General features: G+C 48.9%; 1 protein-coding gene across 1 annotated transcript; it reads left to right on the top strand.

Moving 5' to 3' along the window:
• The first annotated feature begins 4,018 nt into the window (after positions 1-4,018).
• Positions 4,019-5,347, top strand: LOC103532787 (QRFP-like peptide receptor). Its single transcript, XM_030460021.1, has one exon. It carries the CDS (start codon positions 4,019-4,021, stop codon positions 5,345-5,347), a length of 1,329 nt encoding a protein of 442 aa, XP_030315881.1.
• Positions 5,348-13,867: the final 8,520 nt, after the last annotated feature.

Raw genomic sequence — 13,867 nt, forward strand, 5'->3', positions numbered from 1 at the left:
GAACAGGCAGGAAAAGCAGCAATGTCATCAACCCAAACTTTTAGGTCAATGTGTAGCAGCTGAGACACACTGAGCATGTCAGGAGATGCACTGGAAGAAAGCTAAGAAAGCAAAGAATCAAAATGCCTCTTGGTTGGGTGCCAGCCATCACCCAGGGGGTGAAGGACACAGCTCTGCTGGGACCACACAGGGGTGTGAATTTCCCAGTCTTCCTCAGCACCATCCCCTTGTACTCAGCAAGGAGAAAGGTTTCAGTGGGGAGACCACATGAGCTGCTGCAAGTAGATGCACAATCAGAGGACCTGTTCCACCTTCACACTCTCAAGGTCTACCTGATCAACAGCATAAGCTGGAAAAAAGGTTCAGGGTTTGCCAAACTTCCAGTGGTTCTCAGCCCTGGGACAGTCACAGCATCACTGTGGCTGTGTGACTCCCAGCTGGTGCTGCAGGATGAGTGGGGAGGTTGTGCTGAGACAGCTGTGCTAAATTTACCCTACCCTGGGACTCAGATGTGCAGTGGGCAGAGCAGGCCTGGGTAGCCACAGCAGGCTGGGGAGCTGCTGTGAGTTTTTCTGAGGTTCTGGCAAAGGCCCAAAGTGGCTGACTCACTCCTCCTCTCAGGTCAGTTCTTCACAGCTGTAACTCCAGTAAGACCAGTGGGTTATTTCTGATGTGCATTGCTGTATAAGCAGAGCCCAGTCCATTACCCTTGCTGATAACAGATGCCTCCTGTCTACAGTGGGTTTTATTTAGCTTCCCCTGTTCCACAAGAGGGGAACTAATGTGAAAAGGGTGCAGGTTTTTTTGTTGTTGTTGCTGTTGGAGACTCCCCATCTTGAGTTATTTGATGACTTTGAACTTGTTAGACACAATGAACTCATTATAATTAATATCTTTGTCCTCCCTCTGGGTTGCACACAGCATATAGATTTGTCATTTGTTGTTAGAGATGACTTGGTATTTGTGAGTTGTATCAATGGATGCAAAAGCAGATACATCCTAATTATATTGAGCCACTGTTCAACTTAGTAGTCTAGTCAAGTATTTTAAGCCCTAAAGGTTCCTTAGCAGTAAATAATGTGGGCTACAAATAAAGTGCACAGGGGAGGGGGAAAAAAAATAAATGCAAATTGTATTTATTGGCTTGAGCATTTGGAAGGTAACTCCCTGGACAAACGCTCCCTGGCACATTCCTTCACTATCTCCTCTTGTATTCTGTTAATACCCTACTAAAAGTGTTGACTTAAACACCTCTGTTCTGTTGTTTTTTGTGTGTAATGGCAGGTCTGCCCTAGGGAGGCTGGGGAGAGGCTGGCAAGGGTTTGTGTACATGGAGATTTCCAATTGCTGGTGCTGACCCTGGCCTGTGCAGTTGCCTGCTTGTGACAGATCTATTTGCTGTGGAGCAGCTGTGAAATTGTAGCAGATTTTAGGTGTCCATGAGAGTATCCATGCATTACCCTGCAAAGAATAATGAGTACCTTGTGCTCTGAGCAACACGGTATAATTAGTTTGTAGAAGCTGTTTGTCTCTGAAGATCTATAAATACACATACATAAAACTATGAGGCAATAAACAGTCACAAGCTTAAAGTAAATGCATTCTAATGCAGATGAGCTCTACGGGCCGATCACATTCCCCTCCCACCCTCCATGTGCTTCCACTGCTGATCTTTCTTTCATTTCACGTAAGGCTGAACAAAAATATTTACTTTCCTCTTTCACATAAATAGAATAAAATGGATGGAGAATTTCCCATGGAAATCAAGGGCATTCACCGTCCAGTGACAAACAGCCTCCACTTGGGCTGTATTTGTAAGCTTGCTCTCTAGCAGAGAAGGCAAAGAAGGAAAATCAGAATTAAATACCTCAGGCAAAGGGATCAGTTCCCCTTTCGAACATTGTCACCTGTGATTCATTGTCATCATCTAGTGCCTCAGGTCAAAAACTTCATTTTACAAAATAACCTTGTTCTCCAACCAAGTCCTTCAACTTTTACAAGTGATTTTTTTCCGTGGCCCATTCTATCCACTCCTTGAGTTTAAGAAAAAAGACAGAGATCTGAGTTGCCTTTTGGAACACTCCTTGCTTCAGTAGTGTCCCACCCAAACCTGCTGTGGTGCTAACCATTGATGTAACAGCCCCTGCTGGCAAGCACAGGGGGAGAGTGGATTTCATGGAATCACAGACTGGTTGGTTTGGAAGGCACCTTAAAGATCATTCAGTTCCAACCCCACTGCCATGGGCAGGGACACCTCCCAACAGACCAGGTTGCTCTAAGCCCCATCCAACCTGTCCTTGAACACCTTCACGGATGGGATATCCACAGCTTCTCTGGGAATCCTGTTCCAGTGTCTCACCACCCTCACAGGAAAGAATTTCTTCCTAATATCTCATCTAAATCTGCACTCTTTCATCTTAAAACCATTCTCCCTGTCCTATCATTACATGCTTCTGTAGTGATAGTTTCTCCATCTTTCCTGTAGCCCCTTCAGGTGCCAGAAGGCTGCTCTAAGGTGTCCCTGAAGCCTTCTGTTCTTCACGCTGAACAACTCCAACTATCTCAGCCTCTCTCCATAGCAGAGCTGCTTCAGCCCTCTGATCACCTTCTGCTCCTGATGGCATTGTGAGACTGGAAGTAGGCACTGAAGCGCCTGATACCTCCTTACCTTGCTGCCGCCTATCCCAGAGAACCGCCAGGAGAGGAGAAAGAAAAACATCAGAACGATCATGGCACTCGAAAAGTGCCCGGCATTGCCTGTCCCCTGCCCGGTCCTTCCCTTCCTGCTCCCGGCGCTGCCCGGAGCTGCCCGGCCAGGCCGAGCTGTCCCTTCAGCACCACGGGCGGACACCCCTGGCGGGAAGGGTTCGGCTCGGCCCGGCTCGGTTCGGTTCAGGACCGGACCTGCCAGCACTCCCAGCGGAGGGGAGAGATTCGGGGAGCGGTTGTCTGTGTCCACTGCAGGGCAGAGCAAGAGGGATGTGTATGGGTGTGCAAAGCGCGTGCGGGGGTGCACACGGGGTGCAAAGGCTGAGCCGAACCTGGGTGCGTGTGAGCGGGAGGGGACGAGGAGGGGAGGAGGCTGGGAGAGGGCAGAGCGGGTTTGGGGTGCAGGGGGACGGTGGTGCGTGAGTGCGCAGGGTGGCTGTGGGTGTGCAAGGGAGGGGTGTGCGGGGCACCTGTGGCAAGGTGCGTGCAGCCCCGTCTGTGCTCCGGGAGTCTGCACAGAGAGCGCGGGGGTGCCTGCAGGGGGGTCTGTAGGCATGCGTGTGCGCTGGGGGGGAGAGCAGGGACGGGGGAGCTGCCGAGGGGGTGGGCACGCAGGGGGTGTGTGCAGCGTGTGTGTGCCCGGGAGGGTCAGGACAGAGGCTGAGCCTGTGTGCGGAATCTGCCTCTGCTGCGCTCTGAGCGCGGAGCCGCAGCCGGAGCCGCCGGCGGGAGGAGCCCGTCCCGCCGCCCGCCCGCCGCCCGGTGAGTGCCTCCGCACCGTACCGCACCCCACCGCACTGCACCGCGGGGTAACCGGGAGGGGGGAGCCGCGGGCCTGGGGGCAGCTCGGGAACAGGGACCGTCAGCTCAGCCGCGGGCGCGCAACTTTCCCGGGAGGGAGGGGAGTGGCGGCGGATCCCCCGCTCTCCCGGGATACAGGGGGTGCCGCTGCCCCGTTCCCTGTCACAACGAACCCCCCACCCCCACCCCGGAGGTGCCTTCTGCCCCTCCTCTGACGGGGCACGGAGTTCCCCGCCGGCTCCGCCGCCCCCTCCAGGGCCGCTGCCCACCGAGCCGTTCCGCACCGCCCGCCGCTCCCGGCCGCGTCTCAACTAAGTTCCGAGAAGCCATTTCGGACCCGGCACCTTTCCCAGAAGGGAAAACATTGCCCGGAGACCTCACTCACCCCGCCTCTCTGCACCCTCTTTTACAGGCGCCGCTCGTCCCAGCTAAAGATGCCCAGAGCGCGCCGGGATAGGCGGCAGCAGGCGCTGCCCCGTTAGCCCGGGGTGCCCGGGGGGGCTCAGCCATGAATTCCTCCCCTACCGGCCCCCGGCCCCCCCTCGGCCCTCTGCAGCTCTGGCAGGAGGAGAACCAAACGCAAGGAGGGCTCTGGAACGGGAGCCAGGAGCTGGGCTGGGAAGAGCTGGAGAAGATGCTCTTCCTCTTTGCGAAGGAGCCTGTCACCATCAGCCTGACGGTGATGTACCTGGTGTCCTTCATGGTGGGCTTTGTGGGCAACATCATGTCCATCAGGGTGCTCACCCGGAAACGCCGGAGCCGGGTGTCCAGCCTGAGCGCCACCCGCAGCCTCCTCATCAACCTGGCGGTGTGTGACCTCATGGTGGTGTGTGTCTGCATGCCCATCACCGTGGGCAACCTCATCTACAAAGCCTGGGTGTACGGGGACTTCCTCTGCCGGGCAGTGCCCTTCATCCAGGCTGTTTCTGTCTCCGCCAGTGTCCTCAGCCTGACCGTCATCAGCGTGAACCGCTACTACAGCGTGCACAACCCGCTCAACGCCCGCTCTTTCTTCACCCAGAAAAGGATCCTCAGCACCATCCTGGTGGTGTGGTTGTTTTCCTCAGGGATATGCGTGCCCCTCATCTTCATGAACAAACGGGATGAGATCGGGGTGGTGGAGGGCTTGCCCCTGGTGTTTCCCATCTGCAGGGAGATCTGGCCTCAGGAGAGGCTCAAGCAAGCCTACAACTTTCTGCTCTTCTGTGCCCTCTACTGCCTGCCCGTCCTCTTCAACATGGTCATCTGCTTCCTCACCGTGCGCCGGCTGTGGAGCCGCCCCAGCCATCTGAAGGAGAGCACTGCCCTGAACCGATCCCTCCCAGCTTCCAGGCTGAAGATCCGGAAGAAGGTAGCACAGATGGTGGTGGCCCTGGTCCTGCTGTTCACGATCTCCTGGCTGCCCGTCTACCTGATGGACATTTGGATTGATTTCAACATCCCTACATCTCTGCAGGATGCAGCTCCTTCTCCTTGGATCCTGCAGCTCAGACCTTTTGCCCAGTGGCTTGGCCTCACCAATTCCAGCCTCAACCCTATATGCTATTGCTTTGTTGGGAACCTCTACAGGTCAGCCAAGGAAATGAAGAGCAAATACCACCAAAGAATGGTCTCTCTCTTTAATTTCTCTCTCTCTGAAGGGACAACACGTTCCTCAGTCCCAGAGATGCTCTCTTACAGGAGTTCAATGGAGCCTGCAAGGAAAGGACCCTCTGGCACTCCCACCATGGGCAGGAGATTTCAGGGAAGTCATGGCCATAAGAGCAAGTGTGGAAACTTGAACTCCTGCCAGCATCCACCTCTGAACACTGTCTCCAGTGAGAACACTTCCTTGTAATTCTACTCAGGAAGAGCACCTCATACCCTCATCTGCATTTAATGATTCTTTCCAGGTCTTTTTCTACCAGATACTTTAATGACACAGAAAAACTTTCTTCTAATCGCTCCCACCACCAGCTCAAAAACTGAGACAGGGAAAGAAGCAGATAACAAGAAAAAAAAAAAAAAAGAAAAGATGATGTATTTTAACTCAGACCGAGTTTTAAGATAAATGATTTCTACTTGGGATAACTGGACCTGTAGCCTGTTGCCCAGTTTGCAGTCACATCATTAGGTAGACCAATTCCCCAGTGAGTGGGCTCTCCCCCATCTCTGGATGCAGAGATGCCATTTGGATACAGCAATGATTTGACTGCTTGCTGCTGCTCATCCTGTGCTGATAAAGAGCTGTGATAATGAGAAGCTCTCTCTGCTCCAAATCCACCAATTGCAGTCGCAAGCAGAGAAGAAATGCTGGAAACGGTATCATAAAATGTAATAGCAGTGGAGAATTTCACACATTTTACTGCTTGAGATTTCATTGTCTGGTTGTATTGTTTCACTCCTCCATGCAAATAAATTCTCCTGATGTGAACAGACAGTGCCAGAAGTGCTAAAGCAACCACCACTACTTCCCAATGGGGAATTTTGGGGCTCCAGGAGGGATTATGTGGCCTTGGAGGTAACTTAAGAAATGCAGTAGGAAAATACTCTTTGAGCATCAGCATTCTTTCTTACAGCTGGGTTCCTGCAGGTGAAGTGGAAAGAACTGGCCATCTATTGACATGATTTGCACTTGAAAAACCAGCTCTTGTTCAGCTGTGTCTATACCAAACAAAGTCAATGGCATGTGAAAATAAAAATAGAAAGGGGTTAGAGCTAATAAACTCAGAATCAACTAATGCAATGCTATTGTTCTGAGAAGGAGGGAATCAAAGTGCTTGCTTTTCCTGAGGATCAGAAGTAGGTTAAAACCTATTTCTTCCATCATGTCCTTTAAAGAAAGGAAGAGCTGATAAATAAGTTGTATATTTTTATTAAGTTAGCATCGAAAGGCCCCACTAGAGCTTGGGAATTATGTCATGCTGAACACTGGATCTGAATTCACAAGAAAAGGAAATCTTTCTCCCAAAGATCTCAGTGTGAAAATGCATCAGACCAAGCAACAGGTGAGGAAAAAAGAAATAATACGAGTCCCAAAAGGCTGGACTGACACTAGAGATCAGCCCCTTCCCTGTGCCTGCCCAAGTGTGCAGAATGTGCCCTGTCCCCAGAAGCCAGGAGAGCCCATGCCCTGTGTCCCATGCTCCGTGTGTCCCAGCACCCAGAGCAGCAGCCCCAGAATGAACAGAGGAACCTTACTGGGAGAGGACTGTGCATGTGTAATGGATCTCAGGCTTTTGATGACCAGAGACTTCTATTTTATTTATTATTACTGAACAAGAGAATGATGTTCTGAGAAATCTAAGTCTCAAATAATATCCTCCTGCCTCCCAGAGAGTGTTTTGCTGGCAAAAAAAAATGGAGCTGAAAAACAGGCGTTCAACTCAACAGGATCCCCACCTTTGTAATGATTGCTCAACAACAGTTTACGTTAACAATGGAAAACAAAAGATTCCTTCTTAACAGGCAGTGCCATCCACAATTTGTATTCTCTTTTTGTGTGAAGGAGAAAGAAATTACAACTACCCAGATTTACTTTGAATAAGAAATGGCTTTGATGTGTTCTGGGAGATGAGAACACCTGCATTTTTTCAGGTGATTCATAAAGGTAATGCTTGATCTTTTAGTAGCTGTGGAGAAGATCCTGTGAAAATTTTATTTCCTTTTTCAAGGCATATTTTTAGGGCTGGCAAGATGCTCTAGGCTGAGGAGCACTAAAAGCTTGTTCCAAATGGCCACTGATTCCAGGTCCTGGAAACAGATGTCCTCCACCCCCAGACCAGACATGACACAATACTGAAACTTCACTATGTTGTCCTGACCAATGTGTTTAATCTGCCCTGAATCAACCACACAGGAAAGACCACGGAGATGCCAGTCCAGCTCTGCCCCATATGCTGGCCCAGCCTTGAAAATGGCCAGGATGAAATGATGCCATCAAACGTGCAAGAAATCCATATTTTAAAGTATCCCAGAGGAGAACTATTTTTTTCCTTGGTTCACAAGCTGTACCTTTACAATCTCCATACCATGCATGGAAGCAGCATCACACCAGGGACTGGGTGTTCTCCTGAACTTGCTGGTGCCTTCCCATCCTGATGCAAGGTGCCCATGGCTTTCTCCAGCCCCACAGAGCTCCTGACCCCCAAGATACACCGTGGCAAGGACCACTTCCCCTGGGCAAGGTCCTCTCCTCCTCACACTTTTAAATGCATTTTCCAGTTTCATTCAGTGTTCCTGTTTTCCCTTAATAAAGTCAAATTGCTCACTTTAACTCCCCTTTGTTGCTCTCTCCTTCCCCCACTCTCCAACCACTTCTCCAATCCCTCTATAGTGAAATCTCCTCCTGCTTCTCCCCCTTATCACTCTTTGCCTGCAAATTCCCTTTGCTCTAACGATCCATTCATGTCTTCACTCCCCTGATAAAAAATCCCTCCCTGCCCTGCTGATGTGAATGGCTCCTGTTGTGCTGCAGAAACCTCTATGTGATGGGCAGGGCTGATTTATTTTGCAGGGCTTACCCATTGGCTGCCAGGTCCTAATGAATTTTGGTCCTTAGCACCTCAGGGGAAATGAGAAGCAGTGACGTCAATGTGAAAGCCACCCAGCATCCCCTGTGTGCCCAGGCCCTGGCAATGATTTTATTAACCTGACCAGGTCTGTGTAACCAGCAGTGCCTGGGTGATTCACGCTGGTGAAACCCCAGCATTTGGGAGAGTAGTTTTTAATCCCCCTCCTATCTGATCCAACATCGCTTTAAATATAGAGCTGAGCTTTCCCCCCTCCTAGCTGATCAAACATCTCTTTAAATACAGAGCTCAGAAGACACCTGAGGGCCCTTCAGGCCACACAAGCTCCTTGTTTCAGACAGCAGGCTCTTTGATAGGCATTCAAGGGAGTCCTGGCCCTACAAGGGATCTGGAGCAGCCAAGGCTCTGGCTGGTGAACACAGATGGTTTCCTCAAAGGAGCTCAAGACAAATGTCTCACACTGATTGTGTGGCTGAGGAAACGTATTTCTCTCTAAGTGCACCCAGGCAGATTGGAAATGTGAATTTTAGATGTCTCGAGGACAATGTTTTCTTGTGGCAATGCTGCTAATGCATCTCAGTGCCACTTTTCTCCCCATGGGTCTTTCTTCTCTGCTTTGCCATTTGAATCAATACCAGCATTTTACCACATTACCAAAATCAGATGTTTAAACAGTTGTACTTGAATCCTATTGCTGTGGTAAAGATATACAGAAAGTTATTCTTCAGTAACTCTCTCTGTGAATATCCCATGATCTGTTCTTGTACTGTCAGAGAGATGCCACTGATTTATTTTGTGCCTGTGAGCCACCAGAGAGACAAAAAAAAAAAAAAAAAAAAAAAAAAAAAAAAAAAAAAAAAAAAAAAGAGAGAATCTTTTGTACAAGGTATCACAGAGCTATGTACAATCATAACTGGTATGTAGTCCTCAAATGGGGACTGATGAATCACTTAGATGTTTCGTATAATAAAATGCTCAGGGGAAGCCAGGGAAATGATCAGGCAGCACATTTAAGGGCACAGCAGCACCTTTTCTCATACTTCCAGCAGCAGCTTTGCTCCGGGGCAGAGGAGGTGGTGAGAGCTGAAAGCAATAAAAAGGGTTCAAGAGGAGAATGGACTGTTCACAGCAGAAAGCACCATCAAGGGCTATTAAAGACCACGGTGCAGCTTCTGGCATACAGATTATTGGGTATCTAATCTATCATTTCCACTTTTGCTCCTTCCCAGGACACATGGTACCATTGGGAGCAGGATGCTGGGCTGAGCATCACTTGATCTATTTGGTACCTTTGTTCTTACATCCCTATCCAAAAAAAAAAAAGGCAGAATCCTATTTTAAAGAGTGGGGGGAAGAGCAGGGGGTGAGATTTCAGACCTTATATAATTTGATCAGCAGTAAGACTGCAGGACAGAATCACCTGGAGGTAGAACACGTTAATGCTGACACAGCACAGGCTGAGAAATGCTCAGTCACCAGCAGAGCTGCAGCAGAGAGGTCCCAGTGGATGCTGCACGGGGCCCACTCTGGTGCAACACAACAGATTCATCCCTCTTCTAGTATCCAACAGTCCTTTTGGTGGCTCAGCACCTTCACTGCGAGAACCCAGAGGGAAGAATGTCCTCTAAAGGGACACTCCTGCTTGCTGGTGGTTTTACAGACTTCCTGATGCTGGGACTCAGAGAAGGATGGGAGCCAGCTGAGTGACCTGCAACATCAGAAGCCCCCAGCACAGTTGCCACATGTCCTCCCACACTTGCCCCACCACAGCACACCCCATACACAACCACCTGAGCTCTTCTACCTTGAAATATCTAAAAAGAATAAGGAGAGTCCAGGAGTTGCCTGTGTTTCCACAGCATCCTTACTGTACAGAACCACAGAACTATCGGAGTAAATTTTCTAGGAAATATCACTGCAGCTCAGTTTACCCTTGTGGTTATATTCAGCATGAAAATAAATCACAGGAGGCTGCTAGAACAAAATAAAAGAGCAGCTATGAGTACCATGAAGAGGTACTACTAAAGACATCACTCAAGCCCTCTGGGGAAGTCAGTCTCTGGGAAGTACTACTCACCTGGCAGGTATGGAGATCATCTAACACTTTGACAAACTTTTTGGCAACAAATGACTACTGCTTAGGTCTGCCCCAGGGGCACAGGAATTGCATTAGTTGCTGTCTCTGCCTGCTAAACATCTTTTTAGACAAAATCCCAAGACTCAGAGCTGACAACACAGCTGTGAGGCTGTCATATAATTTAATTTGAAAATATTTCAGCTATAAAAGTGGACCCAGAACTTTTAGAAAACAAGTTTTTTTCAAGTGAGGAATCTACACCAGAGTCTTCTTTTTTGATGTCCCCTGCTGACTGCAAGAAACCTCCTGAAGAAATCAGTGCCTGCAGCTCACCAGTAAAGAGCTGGATCAGGACTGCCAGAGCAAGGGACACTGATTACTTTTCTCCACCACTTGGGGAAGGGGATATCTCATGGAGCTGCAATGTGACCTTTGATTTTAAATGTTTTCTCTGCTCAAGCTTTTCCCTATTACTGAACTATTGATCGAACTGTGTGATTAAACTATTCTCATTTCTAATCACTGTGGTGAGGCTGAGCTTGCAGAGAGCAGCTGCAAGGACCTGCCATCCATGAGCTGATGATGCTCCAGCATCTCTGTGTGGCTGTACAGGTGTGCTGCTACCCCAGTGCAGTCTTTGCTTTTCTTCATTTTTCACACAAGGTGTTTTCAAACCAACCCTTCCTTTCCTCTCCTCAGTCATTCACCCCAAGAATGGAGCTGCTGACTTAAAGAGCTGTATGAATGGCTCTTCAGGCAGATGTATCCCATTACAAGTCAGGAGCTCTTTATTTCTCCAGGTGAGGAAGGAAAAGGTGGCAAAATATTCAGGAAACAGGCTAAAGAAAAAAAAAAGGGGGAATGAAAGAAGATCCAGCCTGTGCAATAAAACCATTTTAAGGCAATTATCTGGGAAGAAATAGAGCTGCCAAGGATATTAAAGCTCTCACGCACCTGCTAATCTTTCCTGATAAAGGTCTGACTGGCTAAACTAATAACACTATTAAATCTGCAGCAATTGCACCATAGGCAGCCCAAGGAGCTTACAAAGCCACGTGCCTGCAGGAAGAGCATTTCCAGCAGGTTAAGTGGTCCCTTATCCTGAGATGTCAGGATAACTGTTGGGTGGCTGTGACTCAGAAACCTCCCTAATTGCCTCCCTCAGCTGAGAACTGAACCCAATTTCTTATGGCTCCATCCAGCAGTTTTTCAGACTGTTCTTGTGGGGCTCTGGGTAGAAAACAAGAAATTCCCACAGAGCCTGGATCAGGATTCACAGTGGGCTAACTCAAAAAGTCTCCACAAAGTCTGGGATGTTCTTCAAAAGCTAAAGGCAGAGCACGAACTCTGGCAGAAGTGCATCAAGAAAAGACAAAAATCCTCCTCTGAGATCCTTGTGGCAGGGGCCAAGCTGCAGCCCACTCCTCCCCAAGCTGGGGGACAACAAACTGGGGTGGGACAAGCAGTCCCATGAGGTCCATATGGTGACCCTGGCAGGCTGGGGGTGCAGAGGTGCATCCAGGCAGCAACCAGAAAGCATGAGCCAAGAGGTTGTGCAAACATTTTTGATGCCATGGCCCCAGCAGGTTCCCCAGTGCCTGGCGAGGTGGTGGGGATGCTGCCTCCCCTGCAGGGAAGTGCTCACAGGGTATCTGCTGCCTGGAAACATGCAGCTCCTGCTTCTCTTTGATTCCCTTTCCACCACTATTGACTTCAGCAGAGTTTTTTCTGATTTATCCCAGCAGGAGATTAGAGTGCAGCCCCCAGTGAATGAAATACTGTGAAAGTGAGGCTGCTGGCACATCAGCCATAGACTTAATGGATCTACTCCCAGTTTACAAGTAAGAGCTGGATCTGGCTCACCAGAGGCTGAATACAAAGGTGTCATTTTTATAAAATCAAATTTATTTCTGAAATAAACACCACATTAGATCTTTCCAAGAGGTCTGAGCTACGAGGAATTTCATTTTTCTCCCTGCAGAAAGGTGAGATTGTCACTAATGTTTTTAGGTTACCTTCAAGTCTCAAGGTTAGTTATTTTTCAGCCATCTGCTTGTTCCACAGGGCCCCTAAAAAACCCAACTGTATCCTCCAGGGAGCCCTCCAGCAATTTGCTGCCAGGGGTATAAAGCCCCCTCCTGAGACTGCCATTTGCTAGGAAGCAGCAGCCTGAAGATGTGCAGCCTCTTGCAGCAAAAATTAAGATAATGAAGAATAAATAGGTTTAAATCAATAGGAGCTTTTTCTTGTATACTTCAGAATTAATTAATATTTACATAGAATTCCCATCCAATAATGATGTAGGCATACCAAGTTCAAACCACCCTGGTCCCTCCAAAAATCAGGGAATATCCAGGTGACTACAGGCTGTGAATGGAAATTCATGGCTTAATCAATATCATGTCACAGGGGACCAACTGCAGGAGAGTGAATTGGATCCCCACAGACACACATCCCAGAGGAAAACCACATCCACAGCAGCCAGATGTCCACATCTGCAGGCACCATGCAGGAAAACTGTGTAGGGGGGGAAAGTCTTTGCTCTCAAGTAAAATGACAAAATATTCTTGATCTGATCTCCCCATTTCCCATCCTGAAGTCCAGACAGGACAGCCCAGAAGCCAGAAAACTGCCAAAATTGTCATGGAAACAGCAAAGCTTTTCTGGGAGGCACAATGCCAGGACTCCTAGCAACAGCAAACTCTTCCCCAGGCTTTGGCTCCAGCAAGCAAAAAGTGAAACTTAGGAAAATGGGAGGGCAGTGATGGGTGCTGGGGTTTGGGCAGTGGTAACAGAGCCACTACTCTTCCTCCAGGACCAAAGGAAGCCAAAAAAAACCACCACCAGGACACTCCAGGTGTGGCTGGCTTCAAGGCTACAACCCAACCAGACAGCAAGACCTTAAATTTCTTATCTGCAGACTTGAAGCTATCAAACTAAGCACTAAACCAGGCAGGGGACCAGAATAAGTCTTTGCTGCTTGCTCTTGTAGCATGGAAGTGTGGCCAGTAAGCTGTAGACTCCTCTGAAGGTGACAATCAGAAGTGACTGGAGGCCATGTCTGGAGGAATGGCACTTTTTGATGAAGGTCCATATCCTGCCCTGTGGGAGAAGAGGTTTGCTCTGCTGGTGAGAAGGACTCAAAAGGGGTGAGAAAGAGAAAATTAGTGTTTTATTTTTGCTGATATGCTCAAGCATGTTTGGTCAAGCAGCCTTTTCCCATGGGAAATGTTCTGATAGATTCTTGTTGGGTGGTGTTGGTTGGTTTGGGTTTTTTTTCCCTCCAAGTCCTTTCTCAAGTGTGAGAAAATTTAAGCTTTTTTATATTATTATTATTATTATTCCTTGGCATGCTGTGCTGGAATAAGAGGAATCTGCAAATAAAGAGGTGAGACAATGGAGTGTGACCCTGAACAAAGCTGGACACAAAGAGTTGAGCACAGCTTAGATGGTGAGGCAGCAAGAAAGAACACAGATGAAGCATCCTTTGGTGAGCACACATCTGTACCTCCTCTGTTAGAAGTCCTCAGAGTGGAGACCACATGAATTTGCCTTCTCCTATGCCTTTCCTGTTAGCACATGTTGGTCTGACACTCATCCAGGGGAAGGGGTGGCCCACTGGCTCTGACACTCCCTGCTGTCCTTTCCATGGTCCCCTCAAATGGAAAATGCCAAGGGACTCTCCCCATGCCACCCTTGTACCACCACACAAGTCGGGATTTGATCTCCCTCAGTCCTGCCACCCCCTCAGGAGATGCTGGGACCCTGG

This window comes from Calypte anna, chromosome 14, assembly GCF_003957555.1.
Source record: "Calypte anna isolate BGI_N300 chromosome 14, bCalAnn1_v1.p, whole genome shotgun sequence".
In the NCBI taxonomy this organism is placed as follows: domain Eukaryota; kingdom Metazoa; phylum Chordata; class Aves; order Apodiformes; family Trochilidae; genus Calypte; species Calypte anna.

Bases quoted from the DNA above. Each gene is read 5' to 3' on its own strand.
- LOC103532787 (XM_030460021.1), top strand. From the start codon at position 4,019: ATGAATTCCTCCCCTACCGGCCCCCGGCCCCCCCTCGGCCCTCTGCAG.